The 19,600-nt window shown below is 46.3% G+C and overlaps 1 protein-coding gene across 3 annotated transcripts in view; it reads left to right on the forward strand.

Annotated features, from left to right (window-relative positions):
• The window catches only part of SORCS1 (sortilin related VPS10 domain containing receptor 1), a 425,694-nt gene that overhangs the window by 135,558 nt on the left and 270,536 nt on the right, over positions 1–19,600 (forward strand). For all 3 annotated transcript variants that reach the window (XM_059730193.1, XM_059730192.1, XM_059730191.1), the window contains exon 2: positions 3,846–3,913. In XM_059730193.1, the coding sequence (XP_059586176.1) occupies positions 3,846–3,913 (68 nt within the window). The remainder of the gene's footprint in view (positions 1–3,845; positions 3,914–19,600) is intronic.

The raw sequence follows: 19,600 nt of genomic DNA on the forward strand, positions 1-19,600 counted from the left end.
GATGAGGATGATAGTAATAGGTGTGGTGATGTAGATCTAAATCAAAATGTTTGCATTTGGGGAGTTATGGTCCTTTAAAAAAATGCAGCTTTAATAGGATGGAGGAAGAGGAAGATATACACCAAGCTGGGAGGAAGACCTCAAAAATACATTTGAAACAATACATTAGAAATAATGGTCTGTGGTTTGTCTCAATTGTAGGCTGTGTTAAAAGGAGACTTCAGCTTGAAATTCAAAAAACTTCTCACTCTTGTTGGCACACACATGAGCATGCTATACACTCTCTCTCTCCCCAAAGCAAAGCTGGTTGATATTTTTTTAAATTTGAAATTGTGTTTGAAAAATGTTTTTTTCTATAGAAAGGTAGATTTCTGAAATGTCTGATATCAACTACTTCGGCACTTGAGGGATGTCAGGCCTTGTTTGCAGGCCCCTGCCGGGAGCGCAGCATCATCGCTGCTGCAGCCCATCGGCTGCTCTATCTTTCAGTAACAGCTTTTCAGCTCCTGCGACGGAGCCCTGTAGTTACCGATCCAAAAGCGCTTCCCAGTTTCTGCCAAAGCTGCAAGCAGGCGCCTGAGACATATTGGCCAAAACCAGGAGGAATTCAGCAAACGGCTCATTTCAGACCCAAATGCTTTAAGATAAGTTTGCTCAACTTCTGCACATGTCAGGATGTTGGACAGCATCAGATCCCTGTTCCATTTGAGGATCATGTCTGGTTAGTTTATTAGCCACTCTGGAACCTGCTTTTGGACAAGGTGGAATAGCAAAGAATTATCATTTACAGCCCAGAGCCTGCTTGTGCTAGGCGCTGTACGTAGCCATGCGGAGGGCATGTGACAAATCCAGGCATGCACATGCAATTTATGTGCAAATAGGTCCATGCACTTCTCTCCTGAAGTTTGGAAGCACAGCCCTGGTTCTTCATGTCTAAAAATACAAGCACCTTTCAGCAGAACCGTGCTGAAGGATACCTGCATAGGCTGCTGCAGTGTGACTAGTGTTTTTGCAGGTTCCAGCAGTCATACAAGCGCAGCAAAACCTTTCCCCGGTTTCATTCAGGGTTAAAGTTACAGCAATGTACTGCCTTTGCATTGCTATGGAAAGCAGAGCCGGCCTTAGGGGTGGTTGATGTGGGCGACCACCTAGGGTGCTATGGTCAGGGGGCACCAAACATGCATGCACACACGTGTGAGCAGCCTGTGCTCACTGCAGCGCTCTCCCCTGCACTGCCCAGGAGGAGCCAGGCTGGGAATGTGTAGGTGGGGTGGAGCCTGTTCTGGTCCAAGTGCCTTGTTCCCACACAGCAGCAGCAGTGCCCACCCACCTGCCTGGCACACCATGCTGCTTCACTTCCCCACGGACTGTACCCCATGCCCCTGCCCGCCTGCCCCTGTCTCGGCCTACAGCAGTGCCACTGACTTGATGGAGGGTGACAAAATATAACTGCACCCAGGGTACCATATTTCCTGAGGCTGGCTCTGATAGGAAGGTGCCAAGGCAACCACTTATATTGTGACAACAGTTGAGGATTCTGGGGAGTCCTTTTCTTAAGCAGTTGAAAGCTATATCTGCCCACAGCTTAGGCCTGTTTATCCTCTTTGGGTATATACACACGTTCAGGGAGGTTAGGTGGAGGTTAGATAGCGTTAAAAGTAGCCACCCAATCTAACTTAGTTTACCCAGTTCCCTAGTTAGGTTGATCTAAGTACAAACTGCCCAGAAGTTCAGGAAGGTTAGATCAGTCTAAAAATGGCTGACGCGATCCATGTTACCTGTACCGCGGAGGTAGTCTAACTTTGATTGTGTCTGGCAAGAGTGATCTAATTGAACTTCTGTACAGCTCCTAACACAGCCCCAGGGCTGGGAAAGTCTAGCTGCTGGCCCCAGCTCTGGAAATGTGTTTTTCCTACTTCCTCTGCCCCCCAGCACAAGCTATTTTTAGCCCCCCTTCCCCTCGCCCCACCCCCAGATGGACAACCCCCTAAGCCTGCCAACCACCCTATCCTTCAAACTGCTCCAAATGCCAGTTTATGGGTGTTTGCTGGTGCCAGGAGTTGATGGAAGTAAGTTAGGGTGGGGGGAGGCATGGGCAAGATCAAGGGCAGGGGGTTGGTTTGTCAAAGGGGTTGTTCATCTGGGGCCAAAGAGGGGGTGGCAGGTTAAAAATACTCCCTCACCTATGGTGGTGGGGAGAACACCTCTATCCTTGCAAGCCCTCCCATGGACGCTGCTAGCCCCCCCATATCTTGTAAAACCTTCCCAGATTCCACCAACCCCTCCACACTGTCCCCGTTGACTCCTCAAAACCCTCCCCCCATCCCATCAAAACCTCCTGGACTCCACCAACCCCTCCATAGATTCCATAGACATTAGGGCTGGAAGGGACCTCGCGAGGTCATCGCATCCAGGCCCTTGCCCAAAGGACAGGAAGTCAGATGGGGTCAGATCACCCCAGCAAGATAAGATAAGCATCCAAGAGTTTCTTAATGGTATCCAGGGTAGGCGCTTGCACCATTTCTGGGGGGAGTCTATTCCAGGCTCTGGAGATTTGGACGGTAAAGAAGTGTTTCCTTATGTCCAGTCTAAAACAGTCCTCCAGCAGACCCTGCTTGCTCCCTGATCCCTCCATCTAGGCACAGCTGATGAGCTTAGACTCGTGGGGCGGTAGAGCATCCTACAGGGGCAGCAGGGGCAGGGTTTGCAGCTGGCCGGCAGTGGGGGAGGTGGGGGGGATTTGCAGGCGGCCAGGAGCGGGGGCGTTTGCAGCCTCCCTGCTACCGGCTGGAGTGCCCGGCCGGCTGCAAAACCCATCCCCCACTCCTGGCCAGCTACAAACCCCACCATGCTCCTGGCCAGGTGCAACCCCCCCCCAATGTGGGATGCTCCACCGCTCTGAGCTCAGCTGCACCTGCCTCCAACACCCCTCATGGACCCAACGTGTCCCCCCCAATCCTCCCAAAGCCCCCTGCTAGCCTTCCCCACATCCTAATTTAGCCTAGATTGGGTGGGCATTTTTAACTCAATCTAGCCTCCCCGAATGTCTGTACATAGCCTTTGTGAGCCCAGCAGTCAGCACCGTAATTGTATGCACACACACACATAATAAAGAGAAAACTTCTAGGGGAAGCACCGGGACCAGAGCTACACCCCTCTCCACGACAGGACACTGCATTCATTCTTATTAGAAATGTCAGACTCTGCCCCAGAAACCCTCACTTTGAAGCAAAGTACTGAAACAATAGCAAAACCGAACCCAACAGGCCCACTCAACTTGGAGACCTGAGGCTTTTCAATCCCTAAGAAAAAAATTAGAAGGGATAAAAAATGGCATGTTCTAACTATAAGTTAGTCTCCAAGCGCTAGGGGCTAGGGTGAGGGCGTTGTGAGGGTTGGACAATCCCGCATTTACCTGCTGCAAGGTCCTTGCACCCGGCACCGGCCCCCGCTAGAGCCAGGGGCGCTGGACTACAGGAATCCTGGCTACGGCTCGGGCACGGAGCTTCTGTGCTCAGGAAATCCAGCAGAAGCCCATTGCCATTTCTGCCACGTACTGCCGATACCCCTGGTATCTCAAAGCATTTTGTCTGGCTTATCAGCGTCCCCCTCCTCATGCCTCGTGGGGGAAGGAGCTGCAACCTAGCCGAACAGGGAGCTGTCTGATTGGCTCAACGTACGGTCTCTGCAAACACTTCCCATGTCAATTTAGGCAAATGCTTTAACAATTCATTCAATTATGTTAAGCACCCATTAAAGGAATCCTAAGTCTTCCCTGGGGTCATTTCTGTTCTATGAGATTGTAATTGTTTGAGACTAACCATGATTTCTCCTTTTGCCTTCAGGTGATTCTAATTCTGACAAAGCTGTATGACTACAACCTGGGGAGCATCACAGAGAGCTCACTTTGGAGGTACGTAGACCAATTGAGTTAATAATTACTAACTTAAATATGAACACACTGGTACAGTTCTTTTATTGAATTTAATTGGATTTTTTTTTTACATGCTAGAAGGTTCACGGCTAAGCTTTCTGTCTCTTTCCTTCCTCGTCGCTCTTCTCCTCTACTCAAGGATGATTGTCTTGTTCAGCTAGACAGCATATTTCACGTACCTGCCGCCTTTTTCTCTTTTGCATAATCCCCTTCAGCTGTAAACAAATTTGTGTTTTAAAAGAAGTCACCTAGCAGCCCCTGTGGCTTTCATATGTGACAATTTAATTTCATTTTACAGTGACAGGGCCCAAGGCTACAAATCCACCCACGTGATCCTAAAGCGTAGATAGTGCTGCTAAGTCTGGAGAGGAGCTCATGTGAATAAGGGCTTGCTGTCCAAGTGACTTGTAAGGGGTTGCTGAGACCAGGTCTATTATTAGTATGACTGATAACCACCTTGCAGTTGCATTTTTGTGTCCTTTGCAGAGATGTATGGCTGCACCAGGCATAACCCTCACAATTAAATGAAGTTGTCTGCCCAAGACCACTGATTGTCGTTGGGGTGTGCCTATTGGGTAGGGCAAATGGACTGTTTGTCACACCTCCTGGTTTCCTGGCTCTCTAATTGTGGGGTAGTAACTCTAGAAGTTAGGGGCCTGTATTCCCTGGTGGCAGAAGGAAACAACTGAGCTCTGAATTATTTCCCAGCACTATGACGGATATGATATGCGTGTGAACTACCTGGCCATGCCTCAATGCACCCTTTTGTGAAAAAGGACTAGGCATATTTATTTATCTCACAGTAACTTTATTTTGAGGCATGGTTCACTAGACGTCCACCTGCAAAGACCCTCCTGACAACTGGGGACTTTATGCAAAGACAAGAAGTCCTTTTGAAGTGCTGATTCACTGACGCTGAAATATTCCATGGGATGATAAAATGTTTATGCCAGAAGGTTTTTTTTTAGTCTCGGAGTGGAGTTTCAGGTGGAAACCAGAAGAGCTCCAGAATATCCAGCACCCCGTGGTCAGGGAAGTTGTTTGGGATGTGAGATCACAGTAGGACAGGTCCCATATCCCATAGGCTTGGGATCACCAGACCATGAAATGCCATGTATAGTCTGTCTTCTCTCTCTCTCTGTCTTTTTGGGAAAAATTGGCTTGGTTTCATCCTGATAGGGCGTGGCATAGGATCTGGAGGAGGTGCTGCGGTACGGTCGCACTCCTCGTTCAGACCACACTGCAAGAGCAGTGTATAGGCATTTTGGCAAGTCCCTGAAGCAGGTAAGAATCCTTCACCTTTCTGCACATTCATTCACCTCCCATTCTCCCTTTCCCTCGCCTGCTGCTGGCGCTGTCGCCCGCTGGCCCAGGGGCAGGGGCGTTTCCAGAGCCAGTCCTGCCATGCTCTAGCCAGGCTGTGCAGGGGCTGGGCTCAGCTGGGGACAGCGACAAGTGGTGAAGGCAACGTGGCTGGGTCCCTTCTCCCTTCCCTCGTGTTCCCCACCAGTCTGGGAGCAGGTTCAGGGAGGGCGGGCGAACTCACCTGCCACTACCACTTCTGAAGCTTGCTCCCTGTGCAGCCTGGCTGGAGCAGGGCAGCGGTAGCTCTAGAGCTTCCCCTGTGCTTGGTTCAGCAAGGCTGTGGCAGGCAGAGGAGAGGAGGGGAAGGGCCATTGAACACAGCGGGGAAGGAGCGGGTGCTGAGAGTGTAGGGATTTCTTACTCACTTCGGGAACTTAAAAAAAACTTCTCCAGCTGTTGCTTCAATGGTGTGATCTGCTTGCCTCTTGGGAGGAGGCGAGGGGTGGAGGGTGCTGGGAGTGCAGGTGCTGTCACCTCTGCAGCACTGAATGGTGGTCCCATGCCCTGCTCTCCAAAATCATGGATTTGCCTATGGCTGGGCATGCCGATACCATCAATGGGCTGTGGCAGGACTTCAGAGAAACAGTGGATGCCTGTTCCCTGAATTCAACCCCCCCACACCCAAAGGATACAGCATAGCTGCCTTAAAAGGGTGCCAGGTGTATGCCAATCAGCTCGTTCTCAGGTGCCCATCCTAAGACAGCGATTATATCATTTTGGATCATGGTGTGCATGTGGAAGGTGTGTTGCGTTTCACTCTTGCATGTCCCACTGGTTCTCGGTTGCATTCCCACCTTCGAATTTCATGCACCAGTTCAAGCTCTTCTCATGCAGCTGTAATTGCAGTTGAAGCTCTCTCTAGGCTCCCAGCCCTACAAGCACTGACCTGTGCTCACCTCCAGGATCCCTGGATGTCCATGCATTATTATTGCCACTGTCTTAAATTAAAACGCTGGCGCCTGCACGTCAAACATTTGCACTGGGGTTTTTAGGACTGAGCCTTCGGGGAGTTTTTCATTGACTGCAACGGGCTTTGTGTGTTGCCCTTTGTATCTCTAGAGCAAGGGATCTCATCCTCGTTAGACTCAAGACACCCTTCAAAACATGCCAACTTTTTTTTTTAACTATAGAAAATTTAATAAAGCAGTTCTTCTGTTGCAAAGAACTAGGAAAGGCCACAGCAGGTTTTGACATTGTGGATTCCTATTTGAAGTCTCTGGGTTCATCTGGTGAATCATGTGTTTGCACAACTAAGAGCGCTAATATTATGTGGCACCCTGCTGTACCCTTAAAAGGATCTCATGGTGCCCCAGGGTGTAGTGCTACCCTGGCTGAAAATCACTGCTTTAAGGTTTTAAGAGCCTCCGAGGAAAAATCTAAGAGCACAATATTTTTTGTTGTTTTTCTTCCCTAGTGAAATCTTTGCCTTTGTTTCACCAGAGGTCATTAGTAGAGGGCACTCAGACATAGCTTTGAAGGTTTTGTTGCGGCCCTTACATTTCTGTTGAGATGGGAGAAAATGACAAGAGGACACACATTATTTAAGGCACCTGACAGAGGTTATGGGCTGTTGCTCCAACCGGCTGTTTAAATGACCTATTATTTTTAAATCTCTCCGCTTTTGTAGAAAACGGGGAGAAAAATCCTGGAAACTAAATAAGAAGGGGTGGGGGAGGGGGGGGACACATGATGTGTCTGGCATTTCTTTTGTTTCATTCCTTGAGGTCTGATGCAGGCAAATGAAAGAGCACCTAATTTCATATTCATTTTGCTTTCCTATGTCCCCTGTAATTCTGGAGGAGAGAAGAGAAAAGCAAGTCATGTTGCAGTTGCGTGCAACTGAAGAACAATGTCCCTCTTGCATACATGGTATCCAGATTAGACTCACACCCTTGGTATAAGGATGTAGTACAAAACGGGTGGATAATAAGTGATTAATGGCTGTTTACAAAGACATCAGGCACGAGTAGGTTGTGTTATAGTTGGTTGTAAGCCTGTCAGCTGAAGTTATTACAGATGGTTAGTCGTCCGGTGACCGATTAGTCTTTGGGAACAATGGACTCTCTAATTGGACTTTATAACAACCTGTAATGTGCATACACTGTCAACCACAGCACATGGATTTGTCTTCCTTATAAATACTCTAACAAGAGCCAGTTTCTAATTTCTCAGCCAGTTTAACTTCAGTCCCGTCAGCCTTCTGTAGTGCCGATACAGGGAGATCTCTGCAACCCTACATAGTTAAAAGGACTACCAGCCACTGGCCTGAATTTGTGCAATAACTGAGAGGAAGATGTGAGGAGCTAGGCACAGGAACTTCAGGAGTGTTAAGCCTCGGTGGATCAGCAAACTTGATGGCAAGCAAGATGTTGCTTCTGAAGCGGATTAATGAGATTTCTCGCCTGCTGGCCCTGGCTTTAATTACGCTGTAATCCTCTCGATAGATTTTTTCGCCATTCTTGGGGAGTAGGGGAGGGGGACTAATTCAAGAAAGATATAAAAAAAAGAAGCAGGGGGAAAAAGATTATCCATCACTGAGCAATTAGTTGAGTTGTGGGGGTTTTATTTTTCTTCTTCTCCCAGATATCTTTTGGATCACAAAGAGGATTAAGCTTTGAGACTTGGGAGAAGATGGTTTTTTACTACTGGAGCAAGATAAGCTTAAATTCCAGATAAATAAAAATGTCAGAATAATAGCTACTGTATCTGTGGGAAGGGAGGGAAATAATCTTTTTCTTAATATGATCGGTGCTCTAGGGAGATGTGTGTTGAACCTTTCATTCAGGCCCTGGAGAGGAAGAAAATTGACTGTATGCGGCTAACTTGATCCTGCAAACACTTATGCACTTGCTCAACTGTGTTGCTGTGAATAATCCTATTGAAATCAATAGGACTACTTGGGATAATAAAGCTAAGTGCATATGTAAAGGTTTGCAGGATTGGGGCCTAAAAGAGAGACTGTGGGTAAAGAACCACAACACACGTATGCTGGTGTGACCTACCTGGGTCTGTCTGCTGATGTAAGGTACCCCGGTGCAACTTAAGGGCTCCTATAGACATGCACGGACCCTGCTCCGATGTGTTGGAAATCCATCGCATGGGAGCAGACTCGATTAATTGAGTCTGTTGGAGCACGAAAATTGATGCGCTCCGGCAGCCTTCCGCATCACGTGTATCAGCATTGCCCCATGTCTCCGTGCTGAAAACATGGCGGTGGGACACTTGAAATAAAACACGCTCCATGACCTTTCATTCAAAATGCCCCGCCGCTATTTTTTCAGTGCGGGGATGCATGGCATTGCTGATGCACATGATGCGTGGGCACTTTTAATTAGGGCATTTTTACACATGTTGTGCGATGCGGCACTGGGTGGTTTAATTAGTGAGTTGCACTAAGTATCCAGAGCAGACAAAAGAACAACTCTGCCTAGGTAGATGGCCTGTGTACTATGCACTGTTATAGCATCTGGCTATTAGGTAGCAGGGGGAACCAGTAATACCCTGCTTGCTTTGATCGAGAGGGCTACCCCAGGATGTAGCTTGACACCAGTGAATAGTTAGTCCTGACTTTTTCCAAACAGTGTCTGTATCCTGGACTGGAGAGACTGACATTGGTGTAGGGCTGTATGCCAGGCATCTGCTTCATATTGCGACCTGGAAAAAGGTGGATAGCACCAGTGTAAAAGTAATATTCTCTGCACCCTGTCATAATTGGCCTGCCTAAGATTTTATCTCACTTGCCCCTCCAAAAAAAATAAAATAAAAAGTGCCTCATCCTTGCCTGTCTACTTCAAATAAAATCCTTAAATCATCAAAACAAGGGATGTGATAATCTTAGCACCTGGGTCCATTTCAGAGCTCGCTAACGCTAGTGTTCGGTCTACCAGGGTTGCAACAGTGTATAATGGAATCAGGCTTTTGAGTTTCTAATTAGGAAAGCATGGAGTCCGCATGCCCTAGTGGATTGCATCTGGGGCCTGGGAACTCTTATCATCTTATCCCAGCTCTGCCGCTGCTGCCGCCTGGCTGTCTTGGCTTTCAGGAAGTCATCAATAGCCTTTCTGTGTCTCAGCTTCCCAATCTGTAAATGAGGATATTAATAATCACCATGTTTCACAAGGGTGTTGTGAGGGTTACTTATTTTGTGTGTACAGTGCTTTGAAAATATATACTGATCTGTTCAGCGAGCACTAAAGCAAGACAGAAAGCAGCAGAACTCCTGGGCTCCATTTCTAGCTCTGTCATTGACTTCTTAGATGACCTTTTGAGCAAGAGTCTCTAAATCTCTCCAGCCATCAGGCTGCTCAACTGTGAAGCAGATGAAATAATATTTACCTACCGCATGGGGACTTATTATGAGACTTCATGAATTCATGTTTGCAGACAATGGAAGGAAGGTACTATACATGAAAAGTACTTAATATTTCCAACTCATTCAGGATGCTTAGCTACTAGAGATGCACCCAGGTAAGTTTATACATACCGAAGGATTAGGCGTACCTCCTTCTAACCTTTTCTGGACACTTTTGTTCTTGCGAGTCGGTACAGGACAGACTGAAACTGACACTGATCAATTTCACTTCCGCCCATCAGCTTCCTCCATATTAAATATCCTCTGCCTCTGTGTCCGTGTAGCATATTGCCTACAAATTAAAGTCATATTCTACCCAGGTGCTTTGCAATATGCACTTGCTTGTTTTGAGTGGAACTTCACAGTTGTTCTCCTTATTATTTACATTAATCAACCGCCTGCATGTCGTATGCTGCAGAAAGGTCATCCTCAATGCCCTGTTTTTTTCCCACCTGCTGCGGTAACCTGTGGCATAGTGATGTGGCATAATCTGTAATGGCAGAAGCTTAGGGTGTCTTAGGAGCGAACAGAAAAAGCAAATCAATTTAGGAAGAACTGAGAAAAGTCTTTCATTAAATGCTTGTAAACCGGCAGTTCTGTGGGGAAAGGGACTTGAAAGCAGTGTTTGAAATGCTTTTGTCACTGACCTCAGTGCTTCAGTGACACAGTGCAACCCGGCTGGTATCTCTAAGTGAATAGCAACGCTGGGTGAGCGCTGCCGCATACCTCCCAGGGGCGTTGACTCCGATTTCAGAATGAAACTTGCGTCCATCCTCTTGCTGCGTTTTCTCTCCTGCAAACATGTGCACCATTGACTGCTGCTCATTCAAAAGCCTGTGGGCATGAGGAGGTTGAGTCCATAAGCCGAGCTCTTCATGTACGAAGCTATGTAGTTGATCACGGCACAGTTTGATCACAGCAGGTGTCTTGCCTGCAGTGGGGACTGAGATAAGCCTTGGAGGTTTGGCTTCAGTAAGAATTGACTGTGCTCAGCCCCTCGCAGGATCGGGCCTTGTGTATATCAGTGAAGTCTGCTAGACTTTGCCTTTCGTATTTATTTCACATGGAGGGTATGCAGCTAGCTTGGTGATAGGCTGCAGTGTGAAACCTTTTTCTATAAGAGCCTTGCTGCATGTTACACTTAGAACATGTTAGCAGCACTTCAGACACAAGTGTCCATGTATTCGAACAGCTAAGTGCTATGGTATCATAGCAAAGTTAGGACTTTTTGTGTGAGGACTATCTCTGGATTGTATCCAGTAATATATGTTCAGTTATCAACCAACTGCTCCACAGCGGTAATACCAGCACAACTGACTTGTTGGCTTCAACCCTGGTTTTGCATCAGCTTTAAACCAGCTCCAGTGCAATGCTGGCACCAGGGCTGTCGATCAGCACCGTGTCCCACATTATGTTCAGAGATTGTAGTGAACATTTCTGTGCAACTGCTCAGGACACGTTCTAACTTTTAGTATGGCGTAGTAATCCTTAGTATGCTCTAAATAAAATTTATCTAAGTGTCCTGTGCACCAATCCCTAATAGGGTGAAGTTACATATTATACTTCGACTATATTAAACCTAGGGATTGTTAAGTGGTGTTAAAGTTAGAACGTGCTGTGAGTAGTCACATGTTGAGGATTAATACCATTTCTTGCTTGCATATCTCTGACTTGCTACTAGAGGACTGGTAAGCAGAGGCCATGCTAGGAACGAAGACATCTGGGCTCTATCCCTGCTCTGAGTGCGGACTTGGGGGGGGGGAGGGTTGGAAACAGTGCATCTTGGGATGCTGGAGGACTGTAAATGGCTTATTTTATCCCCTTTATTTTATACCTTAACACAAGTGATGTAGCACAGCCTAGAGTTAACCCTTGTCTGACACTCAGAGAGCACTTAGCGCAAGAGTTTTAACGGGCAGACACTTGCATTTGAAGTGCCCTTAGTATGGCCGAAGCGTAACATGTATCTTCACCCTAAGATAAACCCTGTGTAGTCGACACGCTACTCAGCTCTAGCCGCAGATCAGTAAGGGGCTTGCTAAGATACTTTGCATGCTGGTAATGTGAGGTTCAGAGATTCCACCAAAGCTACGTATCATTATCCCTCAAACAGATGTTCCCAAAGACCCTGCTTTAGCAAAGCACTTAATCATGTGTTTAAGTCCCACTGACAAATGAAAACGCTTCAATATTTCCCTGAACCGGGTCCATAAGAACCTCAACCTTTCTTATTACTGATGCCTGTGTCCTAATTTTGATCTCATTTGCCTTGAAACTAATGGACTCTGTTCCCGGACTTTCCAATAGCAAATTAGACCTGGGATCTTTGGAGAGTGACTTGGTTTGCAATTTTATTATTCGTTGCCTGGTTTCTTGGATGAAATATGCAGAATTAATGAAGATGCAAATTTATTATGCATGTTAAAAGTGTGTTCTCTGTTGCAGCCACTCATGAAATGTAGTAGTGCTATCGTATAAATAAAAGAGCCCCTGTTCATTTGCAGCTTGAAAGTGAACATGTAAATCAAGATTATGAATATTAACGTTGACATATATTATCAATATACTGTAAATAACAGATGCACAATGTTTCATGGATATATATAATATTTTAAGTGTGGTTTGTCAGTCGTTGCATTGCTCTGCTTTGTAAAAGGGGCTAATGTAGTTAGGAATCTAGCCACCTGGTTTCCAGTCTCTTCTGGTATCTTTTACTTGTTTGCTAGATGGTATGGATTCAAAATATTCTTGCAGCAATATCCTTGCAATCACTCCACTGAATTTTCTTATGTAGGCTTGGTTGTATGCCACATCTTTATATGTGTGGGTTGAAGGTAATGAATAAGGGTGGATGAGTTCTGTAATCGTCTGTGGTTCTCAGCCTATCTACAGTTTATAAAATCATAGAAAATTCAGGTTGGAAGGGACCTCAGGAGGTCACATCTAGTCCAACCCCCTGCTCAATGCAGCACCAGCCCCAACTATATCATCCCAGCCAAGGCTTTGTCTAGGCGTGTCTTGAAAACCTCCAAGGATGGAGAGTCCCCTAGCCCCCTCACCACTTGTTTGCCCTCCGCTGGACTTTGTCCAATTTTTCCACTTCCTTTCTGTAACGGGGGGCCCAAAAATGGACACAGGACTCCAGATGTGGCCTCACCAGTGCTGAGTAGAGGGGAAGAATTACTGCTTTTGACCTATTGGCAACACCCCTACCCATGCAGTATCAATCCCAAAGCCTATCCCAAGGAACTCCACTAATAATGTCCCTCCACCTCCTCCTCTTTCAGCATAATCCATTGGACACTCCACTTTACCTGGTGCCTTATGATTTTTACATTCGTGTAGTAGTTTCTACTTCCTCCAGCTTAACAAGTAATTTCCCATGTGGCACCAAAGCAAATATTTTACAGAAATCCAGATTGATGAATAAGGGTGGATGAGTTCTGTAATCATCTGTGGTTCTCAGCCAATCTACAGTTTATAAAATCATAGAAAATTCAGGTTGCAAGGGACCTCAGGAGGTCACATCTAGTCCAACCCCCTGCTCACAGCAGGAACAGCCCCAACTACATCATCCCAGACAAGGCTTTGTCTAGCTGGATTTTGAAAACCTCTAAGGATGGAGACTCCACAACTTCTCCGAGTAACCTCATCCAGTGTTTTACCAGCCTCCTAGTGAAAAAGTTTTTCCTTATATCTAACCTAAACATCTCTTGCTGCAACTTGAGATTGTTGCTCCTTGTCCTGTCATCTGCCCCCACTGAGAACAGCCCAACTCCATCCTTTTTGCAGCCCCCCTGCAGGGAGGTGAAGGCTGCTATTCAATCCCCGCTCAGTCTTGTCTTCTCCAAACTAAATAAGTCCAGTTCCCTCAGCCTCTCCTCATAAATCATGTGTCCCAGACCCTGAACCATTTTGTTTGCCCTCCACTGGACTGTCTCCAATTTGTCTACATCCTTTTTGTAGTGCAGGGCCCAAAACTGGACACAAGACTCCAGATATGGGCTCACCAGTGCTGAATAGAGGGGGAGAATCACTCCCCTTGATCTGATGGCAACGCTCCTACCAATGCAGCCCAGGATGCTGTTAGCCTCCTTGGCAACAAGGGCACACTGCTGGCTCATATCCATCTTATTGTCCACTGTAACCTCTAGGTTCTTTTCTGCAGTTGGAGCAAGGAACATCTTAAGGCCTGATTCTTCATTGCTTTGCACCTGTGCAGCCATTTACAGTTCCGCTAAGTAAGTGTTAAAGGCCACTATTCTGTTTTTGAGGAGGAAATTATACTGGTTGCTTTTGTACAAAGCCAACAAAAGCAAGGACACACATGGTGAGTTGTAAGGTGATGCAAATCAGAACATTGTCATTGAAATCCCATCTGTCCTTTTATATTCTCCCCAAGAGAGCAAAATTTACTGTAATGTTCTGTCTTCATCCCGCTGAAATCTGTGGCTGGCTTGCCATTAACTTCAGTAGAACAAAGACCTAGCTCTAGATCCAAAATGATTTCCTACGCCTTAAATGCTGTAGGCTGCAAGTGGGAGAGGAACAGGGGAAATACCCTGGTCTGACCCTGTTCACTCTCCCTTTCACCATCCTCTCTCTGTCCCTGTGTGACACAAGATAGTGGGCAAGATGCAACTATGGTCTGATCCAGTAAATGGCAGTTCTCATCTGCCTATACCAGGTGTCAGACACCTTTAAATAAGGCAAAGGGACCTTTCTAGACTGTGCCCTGACCTTTTAGAAAGCAGGACACCTTCTATTAGATACATAGCTGCACAAACCAGAGGCTCATTCCCATACTTGGATCCAGCAAATGCCCTCTAAAGAAACATGGATATGTTTGAACCACAGCCTGCATGTGGCTTTCAAGTTCATCCAGGGTCACAAAGATCCAGAGTTTGGTGCGTGAGCCCTAGGTTGTGGTAAGCATGAAAACAGGGAGATTTTGAGCAATTCTCATTGCTCCATAAGGGGCATGTAGAGAAAGATAAGATATATAAGAAAAGTGTCCAGATCAGCAAAACTACTGTGTGCAAATGGCTGCGTGACTCACCTCTTTGGTAATAGAGACATGCCAATAAAGCCTCTATTACAAGTACAATAACTGAACACATGTACGTTATTACACCATTTTTCTAGGAGGCGATGGCAAGACAGCTAAAGATGGGCACTAGAAATAATTGTAGTCAGATATGCAGTGGGTGTGCCTCTTTGCAACATCAGCTGATGGTAAGGCAAAGAAGAAAAATGAAATTTGGTAAATGTAGGTTTTAAAAGTCAGGGGAGGGCAATGTATTCACTTTTAGGGAATATGGCACTATATTTTGGGGAGATCAATATAACGCGTGCAGCTGCATCATGACTAATGATGTGTCCTCCTCTAAACAGCACTTTCCAGTCTGTTTTTTTGTGTGTGTCACAGCTTTCAGGGAGCTTTTGTTGCACCTCTTAATGATCCCCTTTTAATTTAATAAGGGTTTAGGCTGGTGCAAGCGTCTCTAAAGTACTAAGCAACGTATTTGTTTTGGACCTGTGTCCATAATAGTGTCCTCTTGAATGGGGAAGTGTGTACAAGACTGTTTGTTATTATGGTAGGAACTAGAGGCTTCCAGACCAGATGTCTACTGTGCTCCTACACCAGGGGTGGGCAAAATGCGGCCCGCGGGCCAGATGTGGCCCACCAGGCCATTCTAACTGGCCTATGGGGCCCCTAATAAATTTAAAAAATATATATTTATCTGCCCCTGGCTGCCTGTCATGCAGCCCTCGATGGCTTGCCAAAACTCAGTAAGTGGCCCTCCACCCAAAGTAATTGCCCACCCCTGTTCTACACAGTGCTTCATAAACAATTTTTGAGAGACCATCCCTGCTTTGAGGGGCTTCAGTCTAAAGATGGGAGACAGGTAACAGATAGGCAAGTTATCCCTTGTCGAGTTCATGGAACTTGCCCCATTCCAGTGCCGTGATCTCCAGGCCAGTATCCCTCCACCCCTTAGGATCTCTCCATCTGAAATCACTGTGTGTGATAGGGCTGCTACATGTAGGTGATGTTAGGACATCACTACTCAACCACCAGATAGCCTCAGATCTAGAAAACCCTAGTGGAAATATGCCAAAAATCTCTTATAGGGAAGCCTGGGCAAAAACCATCCTGCCGCCGAAATACATCATCAGTGACCCTGCAATCCCCCAGCCAGGATTTGACCTACCGAGAAAGATTTGGTCCTCCCTGAGTTGCATCCAGACACTTCATGGAAAATGCGGATGCGGTGTGATTTTTCAGACAGTGCAAGACATTGTGAACGATTGCCTAATTAGATCCTTTAATGGCGATCTAAAATCAACCCAGGCAATTACCCCGAAGCAGTTGAATGGCTATCAAATGTAGATATTAATCTACGAATAGTGTATGAATGTTGTAATCCTAAAATGTCATATGAAAGAGAGAGAGACTGTTAGATTATCAAGTCCATCCTATGTGAAGTCAGCACAGATTTCCCAGAAAGAGGACAAATAAGAGCATGCCCCTGGTGGTTGGTGGCGGGAGTGCAGCACTGGTAAGCGATGAGTTCCCGCAGATGCCTCCAGTGGTGTTGGTGGTGCGGGGTGGTGGTGAGCGGCTGTTGGCAGTGCCTTTTCATAGGGGTTGCACCGCCACGCTCGGGGTCCACGTGCACCCACGTGCACCCCATATACATCGCTACTGAATGAAAGGCTACCTCGTTGTGGCCCCAAACCTGCAAGATAAGGTCTGTGGGGTTCTGTGTAGCTAAAGCTTCCCTCCTTGCCATCTGTGAGTAATGTGGGGTCTCACCACAGATTGCCCTTCTAGAGGCAAGGGAACCTGAACTAAAAGGACAAAATAAAACAGTCCCAGTAAAACCCTTGATAAATTAGTGAATTTTCTAAATGTTAATGGAAGAGCCAGTCATTTGAGTGTGGTTCTGCCAGTAGCTTATAAGCTCGACAAAATGTTTCTTGGCAATGATATCTTTTTTTCTTCTCCTCTCAGAAACTTAGTAAAGGGAAAGCAGGTCGGGCCTGCGTTAAGCTGAAAGTTGTGTAGCACATACCTTAGGGGCACCGACAGGCAGCAGATGTGTGGAATAACTGAAATCAAGGCTGTTGCATACAAAAAAACGTTGTTAATGAGCAACAGGCTAGCAGGTCAATTGTGTGCTTTGCAAGAAGCCAATGTAATCAGCCCAACGGAGAGGTATGCTGTGTTTGTTGTGCTTTCTGCCAGTCAGATGTCCTGATAACAGCAGGCACACTACTGACCCATCAATGACAGTACGGGTAGGGACAGGAATTACACTCACACTGGTATAAGTGTTGGGAAACTGGTTCAAATCTGTAACACAACAGAAGATCGGTGCATATAACCTGCTTTCAAAATGGCCAAAACCAGTTTAAGATAAACCTGGATGGATGCAGTATCACATTTCACTGATTTAGGTTAAATCGGTTTATTGAACTTCTGTCCTAGATCCCCTCCAGATTCAAATTAACTCCCAGGCCCCGAGCATCCCAGGATGCTTTGCACCTCCCCCGCAACTCCACTGTCACAGAGTGGGCAGAATAGCCTGGACCCAAGCTGTCTTTTCCAGCCAAGCAGGGAGGTGTGCTCTAGCACCCCCTGGTTTCTGGCCTGGGTCACTGCAGGTATGTGACTGCATTACTTGAATCAGAAGTGAATGTCTGTTCACTTGCTTATCTGGTCAATCTATGCAGTTTAGACTAAACTGCAAAGATTGATTTGATTCAGCTTCAGGCTTTTTGACTGTCTGTACTTAGCCTAGAAGGCCAAAATATGTCCTATCTTGCCAAGATAAGACACTGTGGTGGGAATACCTGAATTCCAGTATGCAAGGGTTTAACTGCTACTCAGCTACTCCTTGCACAGGTCTTTTGGGGGAGAGCTGTATACTGGATGCCCTCTAGGAGAAGAGCAACTTTGGGAATAACACTCATGCCTGAGGGAGCCTTCTGCTTTTGGCAACATTTTCTTTGCTTTTCTCTGAGAAAACTGCCCTCCCGTCTGACATTGCAGTTTTCTTCTGCTCAAGTATTTTGCTAGTGAGAACTTGTGACAGGATCAGTACGTTCCATTAGCATTATTACAAAAATCATTTATGTTGCACCGTTGTAACCCGATACAATGCCTTACCGATATGGCAAACAACATGTTCCTTGCCTCAGAAAGTTTATTTTATTAGCATTTTACATGTACTCTGCCATGATGACCTTTGTGTTGTACAGATGAATGTGAAAACAGTGTTCCTGCTATGATGGTCTTGCAATTTAGATATTCAGCATGTCCAGAGATGAGAGGAAGACAACTGAAAGTGGAACCAGTGCAAATTTATAGGGAAGCATTTCCATCAGCACATATTCAGGATTACATGACTGGAGAAGTAGGCAGGGGGGATTTTTATCCAAAAGCAAGAGATTTACACGGACAAAAGCTGGTGTCGTCAACACTACTGATTTTTGTGAATTTTGAAATATGCCTGGGTTGTTCTCAAAAGTCCAAGTTCCTGGAGTCAAATAATTGTGTGTGACTTAAGCTGCTTTTTGGGTGGAAATAAAAGTATCAAGGTGGTGGAGAAAAGCTTGAAAGTTGCAAACCCGGGGGAAAACAAATAGAAAACCAAATGCGCATTTTTAAAACATCTTGAGTGTTTGGGGGGGTTTTTTGGTGGGGGAAGGGGCTAGGGGTAGGAGTGCCTTGCTGATACTGGAGTGCGTGGTGTTGATAAGTGGAGCAGGCTGACATTTATTTTTTTGACGCCTTTGTGACAAAACTGAATTGTCTCAGGGAATGTTTCAGTTGTTTCAAGGACAGGTTTAATTGTTCCAGGGAATGGTGAAACCTCAGTTGGGAAGGTTTGTCTAGACCAGAATGACATTTCTGGTAAAACAGACATTGACTCCCTAGCTTGGCAGCATGCACTCCTACCCCAGGAAGGGGGCTGGACTAGATTACCCTCAGAGGTCCCTTCTGGCCTTACTTTAGTATGCTTCTATGATTTTTGCCTGCATTGTGAGAAAACCAATTTCAAGGCCTTACTTTGACCCAGGAAAAGGAGGGATTTAAACCTGGGTTTCCTCTATTGCAGAGATGTGCCTGAATTGCTGTGGTTCTGGCAATATCGCATCTTTCCACGAGAAACTCCAGATCTCGGTTCTGTTGAATATTGAAACATTGAAACTAAGTTTTGAAACCGCAACATTTCCCCCCCCTGAAACCCAATCATTTTCCACCCAGCCCTATTAAGATTACCATCTGGTAGCTCTAGTATGATTTAACCTCAGATACCTTTTATCACAGGGGGTAGAAATAAAACTAAACAACAATAGCTTCCAGCAATTCTCCAGCTCTCTCTTAAATCCCAGAGTGAGATGTAGCGTGATGGAAAAGACAAACAGATATTGGTAACTGTCTGGTTGGGTTGTGTATTTCTTGTCATGAATTACAAGCTGCCGACTTCCACAGCACATAGTGGCTGGCAGAGGGATGAGTTTCCAAGAGAACTTTTTGTTAAGCTGCTGGCTTAAAAATGGGCATACTGCTTAAGCGCCAGTGGGTGCATCTACATGTGCAATGAATGCCGAGAAAGCACAGTAAGCTTGTCCTGGCAGGGTGTCTACATGTGCTCTCAAGGGGAGCAGTTCAGGGCAGTCAGGAGGAGCTCCATGCTCCCCCAGGTGCCAGTCCTGGGCTGGCAGGGGGCACCAGAGTCAGGCCCTGGTCTTCAGGGGGTGGGGAAAGATGCCTCCCAGCCTCATGCCTAATCTCTGGATTGAGGCACAGGGCCTGGGAAAATGTGTCTTCCCACACCTACTGCTTTCCAGCCCAGTGCCCTGATCAACCAATTGTGCCAGGGGGCTGGGATGAGTCCCCTCCCCCACAACTCTTTCCAAGCCCAACGCCCCAATTG

This window comes from Alligator mississippiensis, chromosome 6 (genome assembly GCF_030867095.1).
Source record: "Alligator mississippiensis isolate rAllMis1 chromosome 6, rAllMis1, whole genome shotgun sequence".
Taxonomy (NCBI): Eukaryota; Metazoa; Chordata; order Crocodylia; family Alligatoridae; genus Alligator; species Alligator mississippiensis.